Here is a 22,830-nt window from a genome sequence, read left to right as displayed (position 1 = left end):
GAAAAGAAGTGGCAAGAAGAGCTATTATAGAGTATTATGTACTAATCTGTAACACATACTATCATGAATCCACAAAATCGAGATGGCCTGTTGTTTTTCAGAAAGATAAAGCCAGTTAGACAGCTGTGTAAAATAGCACCTTTTTTCTTAAAAGCAGGTATGAAACATTTCTAGTAGGTAATACTGGGAAAGGCAAAAGTTTAAAAATAGAGGTTAAAAAAACCCCAAACACCAAAAAAACCCCCAGAAAACAAAAAACAGTCCTGCCATGAATTTAATAATTTACTTTTAAACACAAATGATTCAGACAGCCCTAACCTGCTATTAAAAGACTGTATCAAAGGGAAAGGAGAGGGGAAATAAAAAAACAAAAATTACACTATACTTTTGCTTCTTAGTACCCTTCCTCAATTATTAACTCCTAGTTACTTCCAAAACCAGGAAACGAGGTCCAGCAGACTTTGTCCCTAGTCGCTACGGCTGCCCTCATGATCCTAGATACAGCAGACATGACTGCCCAGACAATACCCTTGTCTCACGATGCTGAAGAGGAAGGCGAGGGGGAGAAAGGAGAAAATCAATCCGTAGCACAAAGAGCACATTAAACTGCCTATGTAGCAGCTACCATAGAACACATAACGTTAGCAAGGCAACACTAACAAAAACTAATTTCTTTTTTGATTTGAAAGTAAAGGATACTGCCAACAGTTACAGGTAAGGCATTTTTAGAAAGAGGTGCAAGGTCACAATGTCTCTAAGCAATATTGTGATAGTCAGGAGTAGCAGATGTTGGCAAGAGTAAACAGGTTTTTGAAAAACTGGAAGACTGCATCCATAAAACAGATATTCAGAGGATGGCTATCTCCAATGAAGGAGCTACAAAAAACAGAGCTCTGACTCTGGATACAAGGACAAATGCATCCAATGATAAAGGAAAAGAAATAAAAGCAATATAGTTATTCTATAAAAATCCTTAAATTCTATAGTACCATTCAGCCTGTAAGATTCATGGCAACACTGCATGTGGAGCAGTAAGACCATTTTGAGCATACTTAAATGCCAAAGTCAAACAGAAGCTTGAAAAATGCAATGGATTGATACAAATCTATATTGCTATTTATTATATTTATAACAAAGGAAATGTTACTGACTTGATAGCACAGCTAGCTTATCAGACTCTCTGGTTTGGACTGGACAGTAGATGAATCACTATTCTGTCAGTGAATACTGACAGAGGCTCATCACTGACAGACTCACCAGTGCCAACAGTTATCATTTATGAAATAAAAGAATTTCAGCTGAGAATTTTAAAGCTTCAGGAGGAAATTGCAACTCCAATGCTGTTGGAGCTGACATTGGATGACACTGGAGCTGACAAATACTCAGCTTTTACAAAATCTCAGAATAGGCCAAGTTGTAACCAAGCAAAATTAGTCCACTTGCATGAACTTACAACTAAATAAAAATAGTTCACGTAAGTTTCCTTCTTACTCTTAGTGACTCCATAAATGCACACTTAAATAAAATGAACAGGAATCTTCCTAGGCAACATAACTTCAATTGAAATTACTAGTCTTCCAAGTTTTCCAGAGCTACCCTGTAACTATTTTTGCCTCTGTGAACCAGCAGGGTATGTTCTCTTAGTTCTGAAAATACTGGTTCTCTCTAAGTGTATGAAATTTAAAATGTGAAAGAAATGAGAAACTGCTCTCTGAGAATACACAGAAATGTTCCTGCAACAGTCATTATACAGAGACTGCAGCAAGTCAGGAAAAAATGTCTAGCCCTCGATGGAAATCTTTGACTGGCAAGACCAAGATGTTTTCCTCATCAGTGGGGATACCCAATACATTGTTAAGGGTCATGACCTGCATGTTAAGAGCTTATCACATTTGCAAATGTATTGGCCACATTTATTTCCCACAGATCTTTCCCTCTGAAACTACAAAGCAAACAGAAACTATGCCTTGATACATCTCCCACGCTCAAGGAGTCACAAAGCTGACTCCTGCCAGGTTATGACAGTGACCACATATCAATATGACACAGGTTCCCTTAGGAAGTTTTCCTTGTGATAATTATGAGCACAAAACTGATACAGCCACTGAGATAACCACAAACTGCTGCTATTGTGATCTTGTGTAATTACCTCCAGTGCTGTCGCACACCCTTTCAGATCTCCACACCCAAGCAAATCATGGGATTGTCTTTACGCATGGCATAACAAATCCCACAGCTGTGTGGCTGATCATTTCCAATACAAGAGCACAGGTTTTCACCTTTAAGAAGTTACATATTCCTAAAGTTTCAGAAATTTTGCTATTGTATTCTTCAGGCAGCTTCCAGCATGTTGTTGGTCTGGTAGACAAGCAGATTCGTCTCAGAGAGGAATCTGAGAAGATTCTGTAGAACAAACTGAAGTTTCTTGTCACCAGTGCCAGTGGTACAGCTCAGACTCCAGCTAAAGAAATTTACAACTCCATCTTCGAAATACATATTAAGGGAACAAAGCACTTTTCAAGCACTTCTTGTTTAATTTTCAATGTGAAGCCTACAAAATATAGCATATATTGCTTCAACCCAGCCAAAGTGGACAACCTTATGCTATAATCCTTCTGTTTATTTTATGATCCACGTGGGCTACCCAAAAGAGTGGAGGGCTACATCTTGTTTTCTTAAAGGGAAGTAAATTTCACATCACCACACCAGAGAACAGGTGGTGTGTCCACCCATTTTCTTGCTAGACTACCATCTTTTCAGAGCACCATGCCTTATGCTGTAGTTACTTACGTACTTGGCATTTCTTAGGAAAATGAGGAGCCACCATGAGCAGATATAGTCACTAATTGCAAAATGCAAGTAGTTGCACAAGCGTTCAAATACATAATCAAGTCTGATGCTTATACCATTACCATCTTCAGTGCAGCTCTCGATGATGGATCAACACTTGCAGACTAATGAATGTTAATGTCACAGATTGCGTCCACACATTTTTGGCCATTTTTCTTAAGCAATGGTAGCTATCCAGTCTTACAGAAGTGGTTACTCTGTCCATCAATATTAAGAAGTAGAGAGCTCTAGAGGTATTCTCCACTCAGATTATACATACCGCTGGCAGAAAAGATAGATAATATTTGACATTAAGTGCACATGAACCAGAAGAACCAGATCTAGTCTTCAAAAAGAAGATGGTCTGCTTGTACTATACAATCCCCTAAACAGTGTTTGCTTAGCTTACCTTCGAGCGATACCCAGTATGTTATTGCATTGATATTAAGTCTGCTTCAAATATTCCTTTCTACTGCCATGCCACTACTTGCAGTATCTTCGTTGAACTGTCTGCCAACATGCTTCAAGGAGTAAGATGAAGCTGCTCTACAGCTGAAAAAAAGCTGGTGGCAAATCAACCCATACAAGCTCATTCTTACACACACTGTTCTTTTGTTTTCAATATGCAATTAGTATTTCCAAATTTTTCCAAGGAACACAAGCAGATAAGTCAGTAACAATGGCACAGGAAAAATCCTGTGGCTGACAGAGATTTTTAAGACAAAAGAGAGCTTTTGTTTGGCTCAACATCCAGCAAAAAAAAAAGCCAGAATCTTTTTGGCATCTGTTTTTCAAAGGGAATTTATCATCCTTATTGCATAGCTAATTTTCGAGGATCTGGAAATAATCTGAACTCAAAAGCACAAATAAAATGCCTGACAGATACGAACAAGTGGATGTGCACCAACAGAATTTCACAGAGCTATAGGCCTCCATACACATGGGGAGTATCTTGGAAGAAATAAGTCACCGAGGTTTGTTATACCTTAGTACCAAAGAATTTTTAACATGTTCCTACCTCGTGTACAGCACATCATCTTTCGTTGTCATTAAAAACAGGTTATGATTTAGATATATTTACACATCATTAGGGACAGTGTGCCAAACTCTATGAGAAGGAACAAGTAATGAGAAAACTAAAGAATCCATATTAATAAATACAATTTCATTTTAAACCCTAAATATCTTAAGAATCTTATTTTCCCTGCCAGGATGGCCCCTTAGAAAAGAGAATGGGCAGATTTAAGAATTTTCTACACCTCAGAGAAAAATCTACAAAGGAAGCTTTACCTCCAAACACTAACATGACACTAAACATAAGGTTAAGAATCACTGACACGAGCAGGAAATAATACAAAATACAGAAACATTATATAGCGATATGACATTAAGTAGAATCATTTAATTACAACTTGTATTTAAGTAAATCTTAGTGATTTTTTCAGAACTACTGAAGAAATTGTTGTCCTTTAAAAAAGAAAACAGGGATAAAAATATAAGGAATTACTAAGAAATTCCAACACTATTCACTCTAATCTCAAAAGTCATCTGGAGTTTAACCAATAAATGAAAATACTGTACTATTTCAGAGTAAGACCTGATCACATATCTTATATAAACAATCTTATGACCATTGAAGAACAGGGATCCAAAGCTGTGTTTAACTACTAACAAAGCCACATATTTTCATTTGAGTATCCTGCAAACACAATGCAGTACAAAACAAAACCCATTTCTTCCGGTACTTAACCTGAATGGTATCAGTCAAAAGTTTCACCATTCAGTTCCTCTGTGACTAATTAACGGCTTTATAGATTACAGATCCTACAATTTGCTAGCATTTACTCTGCCATCACACAACTCAAAGCTTTTCGGTTTGGAATCCCAATGACCATTTCTGTTTCTTCAGAAACTAAATACCTGTGAATGGACACATCACTAAAAGGGTCTATCAGTTCAGAATCCAACTTTATTTCTGATCTGCTTTCCTCCAGGTACATTGATACTGAGCCCAATAACTTGTTTTACATTAAGCAAGTATCTTTAAAAAAAAACCAACAAAAAAAACCAAAAGCCAACCCAAAACCCCCCAAGAAACAGAAAACATTAAGCAATGCCTTGCAACTTTCCTCTTAAGGATAGAAACTATTACTATTGTTTCAAACATGGCAAGGCTTCATGTTAGTTAGATTAAAAATCTATTAAATTTTGGTCTGTGTCTCAATTTCCTTGAGTAAAATACATTTTGTCAGTTTTTAAGTAACTGTTATGCCCTTTTCCAGTACCCTACTCAATTTTCAACATCCTCCTAATAAACTGGAAGCCTGTGTCAAGTGTCATGCACCAGATTAAAAAACCCACCTATTTATGGTGACTGCACCCTTGTTTCTTCTAACACCCAAGACCCTGCACTCCCTTTTTGATGCATCTTAAACTTCACATGGTTGCCTATTAAAAATCTGAGGCTTTTCTTGCCTTCTAAGACAGTCCCCATCCTATGTACACAACTTGCACTGTGTTACAAGTGCTGTAACAGAGATACAGCTTACAGTTTGGGATTCTTCCAGTGCTTTGAGATTGAGGTCCAGCATTCAGTAACTAAAGCTTTTGAACTTCCAAGATTTAATTTTAATTATATAACCTTGAAACCCTTGGAAAAAGTGGCATCCATCATCAGAATTTTGGCCAGTTCAGGAAATGGTTCTGCGAACATAAATCAGATAAGAACAAAATGCATTTGAAACCATCACTTTTTAAAAAACAAACAAACAACAAAACCACCTCAAACACAAAACACTGGAATGTGCTGGAGGTCATAAGGTGTTCCTGCTTTCCTTCCAAAACTGCAAGCTTCAAATAGTATCTGCTCAAGAATGGAAAATTCCTCTTCTGCCACTGTATATTAAAGCTAGTTCTCCTTTTAAAATGTGTAACTACTACATCATTCTTCTTCTGCCTCAACTCACAGCCTAATCAGAAAGGGAAATAACTCAAAATATCTCAGAGGAGACACATTCTTCTGGTGCTTTGCTACAATTTAATCATCACCTGGACAGCTATCATCAAACACTACAGAACATCCAGTAACCTTGCTAGACACTACTTTTCAAAACTAAAGCTGGGTGAGATGTCTTTGTTTTTTCTCTATCTCTGTGACTCATGCAACCATGTGCTCTGTTACGTACAATATTCACAGGATACTTTTTCAGGTCACAGTCTATTATGTGTATTCTGGCTTTGAATTAAAAAAAACAGACTGAGTAACTTCAAATACAACTACAAAAACACAAAAATCACTGTTCTTCCTGCAAGCTCTCAACTTCCTCTTCATTGTACCATAAACTTCAATACAAACAAAAGCAGACATCTTTTTGTTGCTCTTATTCTATATCACACCTTTCTAATAAAGTAGGCTCTAAGCCATAGTTTGACAAAAATCATCTGATCTCCTCATCTTACTCTAAGATCCATTTTGGTAACTAACCACAGGTGGTATTAGCCACCTTGGTAATCAAAGTTGTTTGATGCTTCCCATCATGAGATCATATTTTCTTTCAGTAGTTGATGAATTTGCCATATTTCAAATTAGTTAGGCAGAAACTTTCCATTGTGCACGCCAGCCTCAAACCTTCAATTTTCTTAAATTTAAACTGAAATGGTTCAGCCAGTTCCAAGAAATAAATGCTTACGTTAAAAAGCAGAACTGGCAACTTAATCTGAAACAATCTAGTGACCCCTGCTTCACTGAAAGGAGTAACCTGACAGCATCCAGGATGCGCACGTGGTTGTCTATGTGCATATATGTTTTGTGCTGTTTGAGTTAAACACATTTGAAAGCATCCAGCTATTCGAAGTCTCACTCAACTGCAAGTCCCGTGAGGAGAACCTTCATGCTAGACATTTTGTAAGTTTGGGGTTTTAAGCAGAGAGGTGCCAAGGAAAAGGGAAGGAGGCCACACAAGCCAAACTGCATGTGGCTGAAAAAGGTGAAAGAAGACTTGGAGCTAGGGACAGAAATAGCAGAGTGAGAGAAACCTGTAAAGAAGGAAGATTTTGTCTGTTGAATTGAATCCAGAACCACTCAGATGAGGAGAATGATAAGGGATAAAGACTTCTAGGTATGACAGAGGTAAAACTGGAACAGGTTAAAGGAAAATAAGAAAAGGCTGGGACCAAGCATGGGAAAGAAGAGGCAACTACAACACGCTCCCTCCAGAACCTAGAGACTGAGTTCTTGAATCCAAACATAACTTTGGCAGCAGAGAAACCTAAACCTGGTGGGCAAGGTACCCCAGTCACCTCCTAGTGTTGACTCCCACAGGAAACAACAAGCTATTGTTGCTCCTGTTAGTCTGGAAAATTGCAGTTCAGTTGATAAAATTACCTGGATGCCACTAGGACACCACGTTTCTTCTGTCTTCTCTAGAAGAAAAAAATAAGTAAAAAGCAAACAAGCATAAAACCTGTTACAAGAATATAAAATTTACAGAGCAAATCACTCTGTGGAATGATTTAAGACTTCTGTAATTGTTACATATACAACCCTAGCCCACACTCATTACAACCATACATGATAAGATGCTGAATTTCATGGCCAAATAGCATGCTTTCTCCTTCCTCTCATTGATTTACTGCAAATGAGAATTACTGTCCAGTGTCTAAAGACTGATTGGTTTTGGGGGGGTGAAGGGGAGCTGCTTTTTGGGTCACTGACTGCAGCTGTGTTTTAGATGGTGGAAGCCAGTCTTATTATTAAACAGAGTCAAATGCATCTATGAAGAATTTTCCTTGAAATGTTTTGTAACAGTCTAGATCTAGATGCAGCTTTCCAGGGACCAAGAAGTAGTTAAATTAGCACTGGAACTACTACAAAAAAGTTAAATCAGGAATCTGAAAGAAAACCTTTCAGTCTAAAGTTCAAAAAACATTTTCTAAAAGTAATAATCCCTAGCAGCATGTTATTAGAAGGTATACAACCAATTTTTCATTTCACATCAAAACAAGATGAACAAAAAAAAGTCCTCACAGAAACTTTCCTGGAACTCAAAGAGAAGAAAACATGGCCATAACAAACTGCAGCCAGCAACAATCAAATATCCCAGAAAATTCCAAGCCTTTAGACAAAGAGGTACCCCACAACAGATGCAGACCTAGTTATAATGTGTCATGACTTAATTTAGTGTTGATTTAGTGAACAGGCTCCCCTAGTTGTTCAAACGTGAAATATTTTTTGGTAGCAAAGAGTTAAAACAAGCAGAACTGTTTTCTTTTTATTCTGATCTTAATAACAGTTATGTCCATTTTGTTCTCTGAAGAGGGCTGGACGCATATTTTTTTAAAATCACAACATGAAGAAAGAGTAAAGGTCTGGATTCAGACTGCTCATTAATGAGAATTCAGAAGTTGTAAATGCTTATCTCCTGTTTGCTAAAATGATTTCCATACTTCAAATTAATTTTCACTGGAAGTCAGCTGGACTACAGCTTGTAAGTCAGTGTGGGGTGTGTGACTGTATACCACGATGTTGCCACTCCTTACTGCTCATCTCCACTCCCTCTAATTGGCTAATTAAATTGCTCATGCAACATTTCCCCAGTCAGCCTTCAGCAAAATAAACTAGGTTGCTAAAGACCTAATATTTGCAGCACTGGATTTAGGATGGAAAGTCTATGCTAGCCTAACAGCTTTAGATTGAAATGTGGGGCGACTGTACCAATCATTGATACAATATATTGGAGCAAACAGTAGTCTCCAGTTAGTGCTGGTGATGTGCAGATAAAGAAACTAAATTTTTAAGTTTGTCTGCAGTTAAAAGAAAACATGTACATGCTCCCTTCATTCTGCTGAAACTTGTATCCTATGTTATCACCTTAGATGATGATGAACCAGAAGTTCACCATCAGTCTTGAAGCGGTATTTCTACGAAGGAGCTGTAAGTAGGTCATTGTCAACAGAAACTGAAGGAAATTCAAGTGGTCAGCAAGGACATGTGTTTTGGCTACAAAAATGTATTTCCTTATGAAGTTTTACTGCTAATAAGTGTTTCAAATCTCAGATTCCAATGTCTGGTTGACCTTTCATACAAGAAGTCCACATTATGGGGTTTTTTTTCCTCCCACTCGGGTGCTGACAGCTTGTCTCACTCCATCCATCTCTTCTACTTTTCTGAGGCACTGAGAGCATCTGTGTATTTTGGGTAGGTAGTGGGTTTAATTTTGTGAGAAAAGAGCTAATTGTACACTTCATTATTTATGACGAACACTGGAGAAAGCATTGTTTTCTGTTGGGGAGAAAAATTTACTCCTGACAGAATTGCATTAAGACAACTCTATGTACTCCTAGTGTTTCCATCTATTTGGGTTCTGGGTTTTACTAGAAAGACTACGCAGTCTTTGTCACCATAGTATTTCAGCACTTCCATGTCAGGTGTTTCCTGAGAAACAGACTTCTGTGAAGTAGGGAAATATTATTAGTCCTATTCAACACCAGACACTGAGGCAAAGTTGCCATACAACTCGACATAGGTACACAAGCAACCTGTGGCAAAAGAGGTAATTAATTTACTAGTTCTCCCAATTTTCAGTGGGCTAACACTTCCAGTTCCTTGCTTCTCACAGGGTTCTGTGTTGAAGCTTTGCAAACCCAGACTCGTCACTGGCTTCATGGAACCAAACCACCACCAAAGCACCACGCTGTCTCTCCACCCTCACATTTTAATCACCTACAGCTTTGATATAACAGGTCACAGCTATGATACTTTTTAAGATGACACTTTCCTTAATCAGCCAGAAGAAATTCAGTTGAGCAACAAAAGACTTGCCTTACACCCCTCCCTAACATCAGATTGAGCAATCACAGAAACTCCTCAGGTCTCCAAGGTGTCAGGAAAGGCGCAGCCCTCCTTTCTGCTCTCGATAGCAATCTCCCCCAGGAGTCAGGAAAAACATCTAGTTCCCAGAAGGTAAAAGACAGTAGAAAAAAAAAAAATTATCTTGCTAATAGATCACTGTAGTTAAGCAGGGGAGCAACCTGTTGGGTTTTACCTTTTACAAAACACAGGAAAGGAAAAATAATAGGAAATACAGAAGTTCTTGCACATACTGAGAATACATAGTTTGGCGGGGGGGGGGGGAAATTACCTCAGAGCTTTAAAGTTTTGCCCTACCATTTTTTTGGGAAAGTAGAAATAACATTATAGCATTAGTGCTCCATATAAGAGAATCCAGTATTTATATAACATCTTCCAGCCTCAGAACACGACACTGCTTTCTAATTTTACAGAAGCCTTTATATTTAGAAATAAAGGCACTTTACCAAAATAGTCTCGTAAGAAACAGATTACAAATTGTTTATAAAAGCTGATTTTGAAAGTATACATTTCTCTCAAATCTTGACTGAACTATTCTAAACATTAATTATATTTAACAGATACATAAAGCCTCAAGTTTTCCCTGTTATCTTAAAGTTCTTTCCACATATAAACACCCAACAAGATACTACCTTATATCAACATGGTATGTTTGCATCTTTCTTTTATTTAAATGGATAACTGAAATGGATGCTTTGCTATTCCATTTAAAAAAAAAGAGACAACTGGAAATGTCTCTAATGAAAATCTAACGTCCTCCTCTCTTTTGCATCAACAAAACATGTACTTGTAGAGGAAAGAAAGCAACTTACAATACTGTAATCACTTCATTATCCAAAATCCAAATACGCATCAGGAGTTGGAGAATTCGTTGTATCAGATATCAGCCAGCTAGACACCCACAAACTCATTTTTGCATCTAATTTGTTTAAGAAAATTAACACAGTGATGACTAACTGATACTGTGTAGGAAGTGTTTAGCTTCCTTTACCATGAAATCATGTTTCTATGATACTATCCTAAAAGATTACAGTATTTTACTGAAAAATACACAGCGTCCAAATAAAGTATTGCTACCCTGCAACGGTAACTTTTTACAGTATTCACTGAACCAAAACAGTAGTTTATTTCCTAAAGAATGCTGAGTAGTTTATATGTATTTGGGAAACTGGGAGATACTGCTTTGTGTCATAGTTTACGTTGGAAGTTTTCAAAGCAAGTGTATAACAAAGTATGTTTTATCAAGAGAAAAAATCCAAACTCATCTGTTTTTAAAGCTTTGTGAAGGGATTTTGAGAACAATAATCTATTTTACTGAAGAGGAAAAGTACTGCAATTTCGAGTACAGCAGTAGGTACCTGTGCTTCACTTTCAAACAAATTTATTGTACTCTCATGCTCCCCATTGACAAGATCTCTTCCTACTTCAGCTATTCAGACTTCATTGCAAGTCCATTACAGAGAGAATATAATAGAAGGACTGAGGATGAAGAACTTGTTACTCTAAAATTAAAGCGTTTGGCCATTTTAAAAGGCTCTGGATCTTGTTTCAAGTAAGTTTCACTAACACTTGGATCTTCTTCCATTTAAAAGAAACAGCACAGCTTAGAATGAAGTTCATATTTCCATTTAAAAAAACTCTGAATTAGTTTCATCAGGTTATGCTATGGTTTAAACAAAACCAAATTGAATGCAACTTCACACATTAGCAAGAACATTCTCAGAATCTCTGCCAAACTGCTCAGAGATAACCGTCTCTGCCATTACCAGAACATTAAACACCCTGTTGTTGCAGATGACACAAACACACAGCAAAGGACTAGACTATGGTAAGTATGGAAATGGTCTAGACCTCAGAAACACGACTGACAGAACAGCTAAGAGCCTGAAGCAAAGAAAGTATCCGATAAGGCCACCTACAACCACAATAATGAGAGGACACCCAATCACGATCTATCTTCCTTCTAAAAGGTCCTTCAGCTAGAAGAATGACTGCAAGAATGGATGAAATTGCACTGTTAGTAGCTATCCAAAGGGATACAGCCTCTCAAGCACTGCAGTGCAGGTCCCCGTGTATTCCCTATTTCCAAGCTTCAGCCACCAAGACTATTTTTTGCTCTTTGTACCACCCTTGAACAACAGGACATTCTACATCCTTCAAAAACTTCCTAACTAAGTACAATTCTTTAGAAACTCTGTATCTAAGAAACATGACAACGTATTTCCTCACTCATATATCAGAGTTGATCAATGTGGATAAATAAGTAGAATTTAAATATTTCAAATAATCTAATACTTTAGAAATGGAGAGAGATTTAAACGGGGGGGAAAGCAGGGCTGGTGGCGGAGGGGAAGGGTGGTGAAGGGTGAGGCAGAAGTATAGGGACACAGGACACGAAGCCTTCCCCTCAGTGCCAAGGCTACTGTGACTTTGCCTAAACAGTTTAAAGCTTTCAGTTGATTTTGCCATTTCATCCAGGTTCAGAAGAGCTTTGAAATAACCACCTCTTTTCTGTTGTCACTCTACTCCATCTGTTTCTACTTTAAAAGCCAACCCAAGCATTGTGTACCTGACAGAAGCTATTTAGTTTCTCAAAGCAGCAATTTGTTGTATTTCCAGCATTTACCAACAGTCGTCTCTTTCTGCCTTGGGGAGTTCGGCACACCACAATGACTCTCAGGTACCCGCAAATGCCACTAAAAAGATCCCCCAATAACTTGTTATGTTGCAGAAGCCATTCTCTTATCTTGTGACCTGACCTGTGCTTACGGAAGAAAGCCCTGAATTTCTTAAAGACTGAATACTGATACTGTATTAACCTACAGGGAGGGGAAGGAAGTTCTCTCCTAACTTCACAAACGTCGTTGTCCTCGGTAGGCTACAACTCTCCCCCGGTTAGCTCTATAAATCAAACCGAGAAGCTACGTTCCTGTGATGTTCAGAAACAAAGCACAATCGGAGAAATAAAGAATTTTTCAAGAGTTTTAGGTATAGCCACACACATTGCAAATACGCAGACGACAGTCTTGCTCAAGCGTATTTCACCTTAGTACGGGCACCTCATAGGCATCTAGGTATGTGTCAAGGAAGGACGGGTTTCCTCAGCTTCACACAGCTGACAGCAAATGAACGGTAGGCACCTTCAGAAAGCAATTCAGAGCACTTAAGTCATGTCTAATTTAAACACTAAATCACTTTCCAAAAATACCTACCTCTATTAAACATCTAGCTAATGTCTGGGTGAATACCACCGAAAGTCTGCTGCTTGAGAAGTATATATGAAGGATACAAACACATTCTACAACTACACCAAGCTGAATTTAAAAACTGGTTACAGTCTACTTTGTAGACGTTTGCTATCACTGAATTAATGCATTTAAACAAAAAGCATTCAGTTACCCATTCCATAAACCTCACAGTCCATCTTGCTTGTGCATGACCATATCTGTGAAGTTACAAGTAGTACAAAAATTAAACTCCTAAAAATTCACCACCAGAGTGGCAATAATATTCTTGGGGCGGGGGGGAAGATGGGTATAGCACAGCACATCTGCTGCATAACCTGTAAGAAACTGAAAATAATGTGCTGCGTGGGATTAGAAAGCTTCCAAATTTGTTTCTTATCTTAAAGATAAGCCAAAAAACTCCAACAACCCCCTCCAAAAAACAAAAACCCAGAAAGACTTCCATAAGTTTTACACAGAGGCATCAGTATTTTTCTTTATGTGTATTTTAAAAAAACCTTCAATTCAATAGGCTGAAAACACAGACAATAGAAAGCAAGTTTGCATAGATTAAACAGGTGAATTCTCAACATAACTGCATAATTTTTTACCTTACCTCTCTGCAAAACTCCTCATGCACTTTCTCTCTTAAACATATAGCAAGTGAAAAATCTGTTTAATGGCTGGGACCTGTCTCAAACCTCTATAATAGTGACCCATGGAACTAGATCCATATGCATATTAGGTATTCTCTGTATAGGTGACAAATGCATAGGAAGACTAAACACAAATGGCTTGCCTCAAGAAGAAAAAAGCTCACATATGTGGTGTAGTATTGGCTTGCTTACTACTAAACAGTTGTTTTCTCTAATCTATTCATGACCAGGTTTCATTTCCCATTGACCTTGTTCTTTCCACACTCCCATACTTCAAATATTAAGTGGGAGAACACACAGTGAATCAAGTTCTACAGGAAAAAAATATATACAGTCTATTGAGTAAAGCATATGTAGCATATGCACAAACACCACACAAGCCCACACTGTTTCTTCCTCTTAAAAAACCCAAAAACACAAGCATGACCATTAACTAGGTAATAAATGGTGTTACTGGAAATCCTCTGACAACAGCAGGCAATAACAAGAGGTCTCTTGCTGGTCATTTATTTTTATGCTAATGTCTATAGTGTTATTCAAAATTCATACCGAAAAGTAGCAACAGACACTAACAAGAAGATAAGTTTAAACCGTCCTTTAAATAGACTAAATTCATAAACATTCAAATAGGCAATCCCACTGTCTTAACTCCTACTGCAGTAACTATTCCCACAAAACACACTAATTCCTTTGCCAGACTCCACAGATGTGGATGTTTTTGTTTGTATTTTAAACTAAAAAAATCATGATAGATTTGACAGTTTTTGCCTAAGTAGCTGGAAGGGGGAAATACAGAGGAGAGAAAAACAAGCAATTTGGAAGCAATCGGTACTTCCAAAAGTTGAAAGTTTGCTTGTTGAGAGGAAGCTTCTTAGTTCTGGTTTTAAACACAGCATTCTGACTCCTTCTCGGAAGGATTTTTGTCCTGAAACGTAGTGTGAAATGCACAAAGGAAAACTGCAGTTTCAGGACTGCAAGCACGTACACACCGTTTCTTAAATTGCACTCTCCCACTGTTGACTTCTAAGCATGTAACTCATCTGACTTGAAACTTCTCAAATCACAAGCCTTTTAAACCAACCTCTCATTTCAACTCCCTACACAGTTTGTACATCACATGTAGCCATATCCAAGATACCTTTAAAATGCAATTTCCAATACTGGTGGCATTTCAACTGTTAATGCTTTTGTAAAAAAACCCCATCTTTTAAGCTGCAGACTTCCACAGCCAGACCATTACCACCACATATGACTGTGATGGGCTCCATTCTGCCAGTAAATTAACAGTCATGATGGAGAGCTCATTCAACAGCCATTAAAGTGCTAAAATTGAGAGCATTCCCTTCGTGAATCAGTTTACCAAAGTAAAAAGCAATAATATCTTCTTGCATCAAAGCAAACTCCTTTCCTCCAGTAACAGAAACCTGGGATCCAGCAACCAGACACAAAAGTAAACACCACTCAAAACAGTTTCTGTAGCACTGAAAAAAACCCAACTTTTCATATATTTGACAAGGAAAAAAGATAAATAGCTACATGGTAGTATTTTAATTCTAAAACATTCATTCTAATATATAAACATTTCCTAAAAATTCTCAACTGTCAAATTTAACAGCACGAAGAAAAGGTCCAACTCAGACCAATCTTTCCTCAACAATAAACCCCTCTTACAAGTTAAGAAGTTGAATAAAGGTTTCAGAGGAAATATAGAATGTGATTCAATACATTCTTTTAAAATTGCTGGTCAAGATACATGTTCAAATTACGGCCCATACAGGTTAGTAGTTTTGCTTGGTTTTGATGACCAAGAAAATATGGATAGGAAATAAAATAGAATGAATACTCCTTCATGTATTAACTTTCTAGAACTGAAGGAAGTGAATGACATTTGTCAGGGTACAGAGACCTAGAATTCTCTCAGCCACAGTACAATGCCTCCTAATAACTTATAAATCAGCTGTTTACACAAGTGACTGCATTTACATTAAAGCGGTCAGTAATTTCCAAGGATTACCACTAAATGCTGGCTTTCTGGACATCAAGGTTCACAGCCAAGTTTAAGAACTGTTAATGTCTACAAGCAATGCAGCTCACCTCAAACACCTAACTTGAGGGAGGCAACCAGTATTTGCTTGAAAATGTCTTTTTTTGATTAATTTGTATACAGCCATTAAAGGGGAGGGATCCCCCTCTAAATATTGTTGCAGCATAGCAATACAAGTAATTGCTTTTAGTTATATGTTTAAGGCCAAAGGATAAAGAATTACTTAATGAAAACTGTAATCACTTCCCTTACTACTGAAATAATAAATTGATACAAGTCACATGGAGAAGTCCTGCAGCCAATTAGTAGAGAAGCACTCCTTTATACAATTTAAATAATTATTAGGTTAAACAAGTTACAATTCACACCTAACCAGAAACAGGAGCACATTATGAAAGTGCAATGTAATAAAGACAAATAAACAAAAGTTCGGAGTCTGTCTGATACTGCTTCTTCTTGAAAGACAGCACCTCCAGCTGGGGCATGAATTCAGCACTGATTCAGGAGACAAGAACTCTATCTACTAAATCAACAACAAAACATCCTGCAACAGTCCAGGTTTCACTTGGAAATCTTGCAGAAATACCAGCCAAGCCCAGCCTTGATTAGCCTGCAATGAGATCATAGCTTGAGGAGGTACGGCTGCAGGCCCTTGTAAAGCTGATACTAAAGAGGAATTTATTTAAACGATATGTTGATCTTTCTTGAAACATATAAACTATGATGTTTTCACATTTATTAATATAATAAGGATAACACTGACTGCAGAACAACTTCAGAGTTCCTAAGAATATTGTTAGTACAGGCAGTGAAATGACTTTCTATCCATCACCCACAATCAATGCTTCAACTGACAATACAAGTTGGCCATCTCAGATAAGAGTAATTTTAAAGTAAAAGTAATCAAGATAATGCAGCTATGGGAGATTTTCACAAGATTTACACCTGAGCACCTCAACTTTTCATTGTCATTATTTCCAGTAAGATCTCCCTCTTCAGAGTCCCGTTTCCTTAAAAAGAGGAAAAAACAGAGGCTTGCGAGACTTCTAATTAAAGTCCTCAAAGTTGTCAGTTCACCTTCTGTTGAAATACACATGTTGCCATAAAAAGCAAGTTCTTTATTTCAAGATGTCAAATTAGGCAAGAACAAGCTGCCTTTGGGCAATTTTTTTTGGAATGTTATCATACACACATGCAGAGATCAGAAAAAATGTAAAGCATTTTTTTTTTAAAGGGACATTATAAAAATAATAGTAAGGAACACAACAACAACGCTAAAAGACCTTTTTCTTAAATATTAGCAACACCACTCGCACGTGGGTGGGGCAAGTTTTAGAAGACCAGCTATGTTTAAAGATCGAGCAAGCTGTATCATGCACCGTTTTTCCTCTGCACCTATTGCAGCAACAACAAAAAGGGCAAGGGGGAAGGAGGAAAAAAAAAAAAAAAAAAAAAAAAAAAAAAAAGGCTCACGCCTGGCAGGTTAACTTGATATTCTACCTGCCTGGTTCAGAACTCTTTCTCCAAGCCTTGTTTCAGTTAAGAGAAAGAAACGCTGTCATGAAAACAGGGAAGCCTGCCCACCCCCCGGACATTCCAGCCGCTGAGCACACGGTTATTCCCCTGCTGAGGCTGGACACATTTTCTCCTCTTTAGCATGCCTTCCCCTGCCTGATTATTGGTAGTTTGGTGGATCAAAGGACACTCTTGTTTTAATTGACTAGATTTCCAGCTAATAAATTCCCAAGTAGTGTTTGCAGCTCTTCTTGCCCTAGACTCTCCCTACGGTATCTGTAACAAAAAAATTCCCTTCCTATCAGCAAGTGAAATAGCCACAAAACCAGAGGAGCTAACACCCAAGAGGTGTGCTACGCAGAAAGTGCTGCAAAATGAACAACATACACTTGCTCACTGATTTTTCAATTACAGTATTTTCTGGTGCTACTTTTCTGGCAGTTACGATAGTTGTCCCATACACGGTAAGGAAAGAAGGAAATATTTACACCACAGACTTCCCAGCCTTTACATAAAGGTGCAACTTTCTTCAAAGGCTGATCTTGCTTTTAAGACAACGGTAAAAAAGGAGACAGGCAGAATTTTAGAAATCCCCCTTAAGTAGCTGCTATCTGAGACTCCATTCACACCTTGTCACATTCCTCTCCTTAAAAAGTGGCAGTTGGCGTCATCCACCCTCGCTTCCCCAGAGCCGCCCTGGACCAGAGGGAGACAGAGCTCCACAGCCAGCTCACGCTGAAGCACAGCCTGAATCCACAAACCCAGGAATTTTTCCACAGGTATCCTGAAAGATTCGGTCCAGTGGGTTTTCTTCGATCCCCAGCTGGCCAGCCACCAGCCTACCTGAGAAGGGACAGCACACGCCACAGGGAGAGGAGAAGCAGCATCTCCTCTTGCGTGGCAGCCCGGCCATCCCCAGGTGCACTCAGGAAGGGGGTGACTCAAGCTCAGGGCTCTCTTCAGCCCAGAGGAGACAAACTTCACATCTCCTACTGCAAGGAGGGATTGCTTTAACCACCTGGTATTATTCTTCCCAGTAGCCTTCCACCAGTAGGAGCAGTGCAGAAAAAACCAAAACTCAATACCAAGATGGGTGGGCCGAATCACAAGGAAGATTTTGCAGCAAAAGAACTGTAGTCCTGGGGACACGAGCTCCAGTCCCTGGTTTCAAAACTAGTTCTATACACTTACATCCAACAATGGCAAATGAAAATACACTCCAAAATTTAGCCGCAAGGATCCAGGTCATCTCTTCTTCCTAGGTCAGCACCGATGGACCCAGATTTCTCTTCCACACAGGAGCACGGTTTCAGGAGATAACCAAGGCTGTGGTTCCACTTAATTATTCCTTTGCAACAGACCCAGTTTACAAGGTTCCCATCTCCAGACACTTCTCTCCACATACCACAGCCACATCCTCATGCCACAAATACTTAAGCCTGTTACTTAATACCTAGGTAACATTACGAATAAGTATCACTGATCAGTCTTTAGATGTAGCACTTATTAGCCATTACCAGAAAGGTGGAATTATTTGATTTGGCACTTGATAGCTAGTACAGACATAGTAAGTAGCTCTGTTCTCCTTTCCTCAAACGCTCCCAGGTTTGATATTCTGTAATTCAGGGTACTGGCAAGAGGCCAACAGACACCCAGTCATTTTTCAGCATATACATCTTCTGACACTGTTGTTTCTTGAAAAAACAGCAGTAGGGAAGAGCTCTAGAAAAAGATGGTTTCAGAAGCGCTAACTTGTAAAGTCCACGATGCACTAGTTTCAAGGGTGGGAGAAGTGAGCCAACTAGTCAACTGACAATGAAACCAACTGAAAAATTAGATTAGAAGAATTTCTGCTGTGGATAAAACAGGACTTGTTGACCTCTGACACTCTCTGTGCACTTCTAAAATGGGAAGAGGCAGAATCCACAGGACTCGTAGACAAAGCATACACATCTTTCCTACAGATCCCGAGTAAAATGCGCTTTGCTAATGAGGATTTTTTTCCCCAACTACACATGGATCTATTTTAATGTGTTTTCACTGTGCAATAAGAAAGCTGTCTTAACAGCAAAACCCAACGATTAGTGGGGATGGGGGTTCCTAAGTCAAAACACACGCAGATGAAAAACATTTTCTAGAAAACGTGATGTATTTCTCTAACTCATGCCCGATACACCGAGATTAAAGCTGCAAGTATACAAGGGCATAGAAAAAAAGCAGTAAGAAAAAAAAAAAACCAAACAACCAGAAAGTGCAGATATGCCCAGGAGCCTCCCCCACCCCCGTCTTCGAGCACAGATTTGGTCCCTATCCACAAGACCTTTTGTTTAAAAGGAGGGAGACACGAAAGGTCACCCTCATCATTTGCAATTTGCAAGTGCAACACCAGCGGAGAGAACTCAGCCCGAGAGCCGGCAGTTCTGCTCTCCGTCCCCCTCTGCGCCAGGAGCCCGCGGGGAGGGAAGGGAAGGGCCCAGCTCGGGGTCTCGGCTCCCCCGGCCACTTGCCGGCGCCCTCGACGACCGCACCGGCTTTTTTTTTTTTACCGGCGAGGAACCGCGGGCCAGAAGCAGCAGGTCGGTGGGAGCGGCGGGGCGGACCTGCGCCCACCAACCTGTTGCCCCCCAGAACTGCCGGCGTGAGCCCGGTGCCGGGTGCCCCGGCGCCCAGTTCCCCGAGCACGACCGGCCGCCTCGGGGCCCTCCGCACCACCGCCGGCACCTGCGGAGCGCCCCGGGCTGCGGGCAGGCGGCGCGGCCGGACCGGGCCCGCTGTCACGCCACGATGGAGCCGGCCGGACCCCCACCCACCCACCCACTCCCCTCCACCTCCACACACGCCCGCGGCGCTTCTCACCTTGGTGATGATGAGGGGCTCCCCGTGCTCTCGTCCGCCCTTCAGGGTGAAGCCCCAGGGAGCCCCGCCGCTCAGCAGCACCTCCACCAGCTTGTAGCCCTCGGCCGCCCGCTGCTCCACCATCACCATCACCGGTTCCACCAGCACGGCCCCCAGACGCGGGTCGCCGCCGGCCAGCCGCTCCCGCCCGCTCCGCAGCCCCACGTCCTCCATGGAGCAAACACCCCCCCCTCCTCCTCCTCCTCCTCCTCCTCCTCCTTCCCGCGCCGCCAGCGGCGCCTCGTCGTGGCCGGGGCCCGCCTGCCTCTGCCGGCCCCGCTCCCCGGTAGCCCGCGGAGCCACCTACCCGCCCCGCAGCGCCGTCCAGCCCGGCCCCATCGGCGGCGAGAGAGGGCTGCTCCCGCCCGCCCCCTCCTCCTCCTCCTCCTCCTCCTCCTCGGTATTGTCTCTCACCCCGAGGCCAGAACCCGGCGGCAGCAGCGGGGGGGCGGCTCCAACTTGTGGCAACTTGGCGGCGGGGCAAACGGCGGGACGCCGGGAGAGGAGCGAGGCGAGGCGCCCCCCCGCCTCCCTCTCTCCCTCCCTCTCACCCCGAAAACAGGGCGAAACCCGCTTTCCACCCGCGGGTTTCCCCAGCGGGGGGTGGGGGGGGAAGCCGCTCGCCCCTCCCCAAAAGCGGGCAGCCCTACAGCGCGATCCCCTCAGGAGGAGGAGGAGGAGGAGGAGGAGGAGGAGGGAGAGCAGCCCCGGGTCGGCCGCCCAGACAAAGGCGGCGGCGACCAAGTCCGTGAGCCCCGAGTCACCCCCGGGGGCCGTGCCGTCCCTCTCCTCCACCCACCCACCTCCGTCCTCCTCCCCCGAACAAAAGCGGCGAGCAGGTGGAGGGCGGCCGCGCCGCTCCGGCCCCACGGCAACGGGGAGGAAGGGGCAGCCGGCGGCTGCGGCCTGCCCCCGGCTAGGGACGCCCCGCCTTCGCGGTGCCAGGCGGAGGCGGGGGGGAACCGCGCCGGGCCGGCCGGGGAGTGGAGGAGAGAGGAGGGGCGGCTCTTCCCGGCCCCCCCGCCGCGTTTGGCGGAGGGAAGCCGGGCAACATGGAGGGCAGGTCAGGGGGCAGAGCGCGGCGGGAGGCGCCTTCTCCCGGGCCTTCTTCCCCCGCCCCGTCCTGCCTCCATCACCTGTGGGGCGGGAGGGGCCCCAGCCCGGGCCGTGCCCTTCCCGCCCGCCCGCCGAGACCCTCTAGCGGCAGCCGGCGGCGAGGCGGGGCCGGGCTGAGGTGAGGGGAAGCGGGGACGCGGGGCCCCGGCAGCCCCGGCGCCGGAGGATCGCACGGCCGGAGGCCTCAGGGGGTCAGAGACGCGGCCGGGACGGGCTTGGCGGCAGCAGGGGGCGGTGGTAAAGGCAGGTGAAGCCTACAGAAAAAGGAAAAAAAAAAACCAAATAGAAAGCGATTTAGGTGGCACAGGCAGTCCCAGGCATCGGTTGGGTCGCAAAACGACTGCCAGAAAAGTTCGGTGAGAGAGTGCGAGGCAGGACTCTTTCATTATTATTTTATGGATGGGAAATAAATGCTGAGTTCGGGGTTGCCTGATCGCTTTGCTGAGTTAGTGGTGGGGCTGGGTCTGAAATGCTTGTTTCCTGCTGGACTTCAGTCTCTCAGCTTAATTGCATCACTTTAGAGGAGGTTTCGGTGGTTTAAATCGGGACCAGACTTGGCCTGAAATACCTGAGTACTGGCACACAATCCTCATTTGCTTTTCACTGTCAAGCAGGTGAAGTATTGCGTGATCCAAGACGCCGAGAAATCTGTATTTTAGTTCCTGAAAGACTAGTGAACCTCAAGGTACTTCCACATGTGACAAACCGTCTCATGGAGGTGCCTGGTATATGTAGTGGGATTCCAAGGTTTTGCATATATGTGACAGTTCATATATTTTGCTCCTGAAAGTGGCCATTACGCCATTCTCATTATATACTCTGACCCTCCCAACTCCTGTTTCAGCTGGTTTATTCCTCAGAAAGCTCTCCTGCCTTGCACTAAAGCAATTTGTTTCTACAATACTTTCAACGTTACTTATAGTATGTTTCTCTAATACCTAAAGAAAACTGGTTTCAGGATTGAGAGCATCTGAGATCATCAATCCCAGCAGCATGTGGACATACAGAAAGGAGAAAAATACTTGATTAGGATGACTGTTGTTCCCTCATGACTAAGGGACAGAAGGAACCATGGAGAGGGCACCCAAACTTACACATACTTCTATGAGGATCCTGCTAAATGCAAACCTTGGACCAAACCTACATATTGCATTGAGCTCTTTCAGGCCTCTAATGGCTTGCAGATCGTCAGTCAGATTTCTTCTCTAATTCTTTTCTATCATATAGACAAGTGCTAATTGTAAGACAAATAATTAAAAAAAAAAAAAAAAAAGGCACACGTGAAGGGAAGTACAAGTAGTTTTCTCCATGTCCTGTCTCCAGTTGTTCTTGGAATCTGAAACAAAGTCTTCAGTTATGTTTGTGTAACACATATCAGGTTGTCAACACCGCAATGTATACTCAATAACCTGTAGCTGGAAGTTTCAAAGAGCTGCAGTGTACAATTTTGTTGTTTGGAAGCATGATAATAAAAGAAAGATCCAGAATAACAATTTGAAGTTTAGTGTATCCCCAAGTATGCACATGGAAATGAAATGGAAATAAAATAGCTTATATCATTAACGAGAAGAGAAAATTACGCTTCCAAAAATGCCTTCTCTATTTGTATCCCCTTCTTTTCAACTGCCAAACATTCATTCTTCATCTTGAACTTTTTGTTGTCCATAAGAAATTGAAGATTTA

At 41.6% G+C, this 22,830-nt stretch overlaps 1 protein-coding gene across 5 annotated transcripts in view; it reads right to left on the bottom strand.

Moving 5' to 3' along the window:
• SHROOM2 (shroom family member 2) overlaps nt 1-20,205 on the bottom strand; it is a 131,511-nt gene extending 111,306 nt beyond the window's left edge. For all 5 annotated transcript variants that reach the window (XM_049834069.1, XM_049834070.1, XM_049834071.1 and 2 more), the window contains exon 1: nt 19,993-20,205. In XM_049834069.1, the coding sequence (XP_049690026.1) occupies nt 19,993-20,205 (213 nt within the window). The remainder of the gene's footprint in view (nt 1-19,992) is intronic.
• Between the last annotated feature and the right edge of the window lie 2,625 nt (nt 20,206-22,830).

This window comes from Accipiter gentilis, chromosome 31, assembly GCF_929443795.1.
Source record: "Accipiter gentilis chromosome 31, bAccGen1.1, whole genome shotgun sequence".
Taxonomy (NCBI): Eukaryota; Metazoa; Chordata; class Aves; order Accipitriformes; family Accipitridae; genus Astur; species Astur gentilis.
The sequence above is the reverse complement of the archived record's forward strand: the minus strand, read 5'-3'. Positions and strand labels throughout refer to the sequence as shown.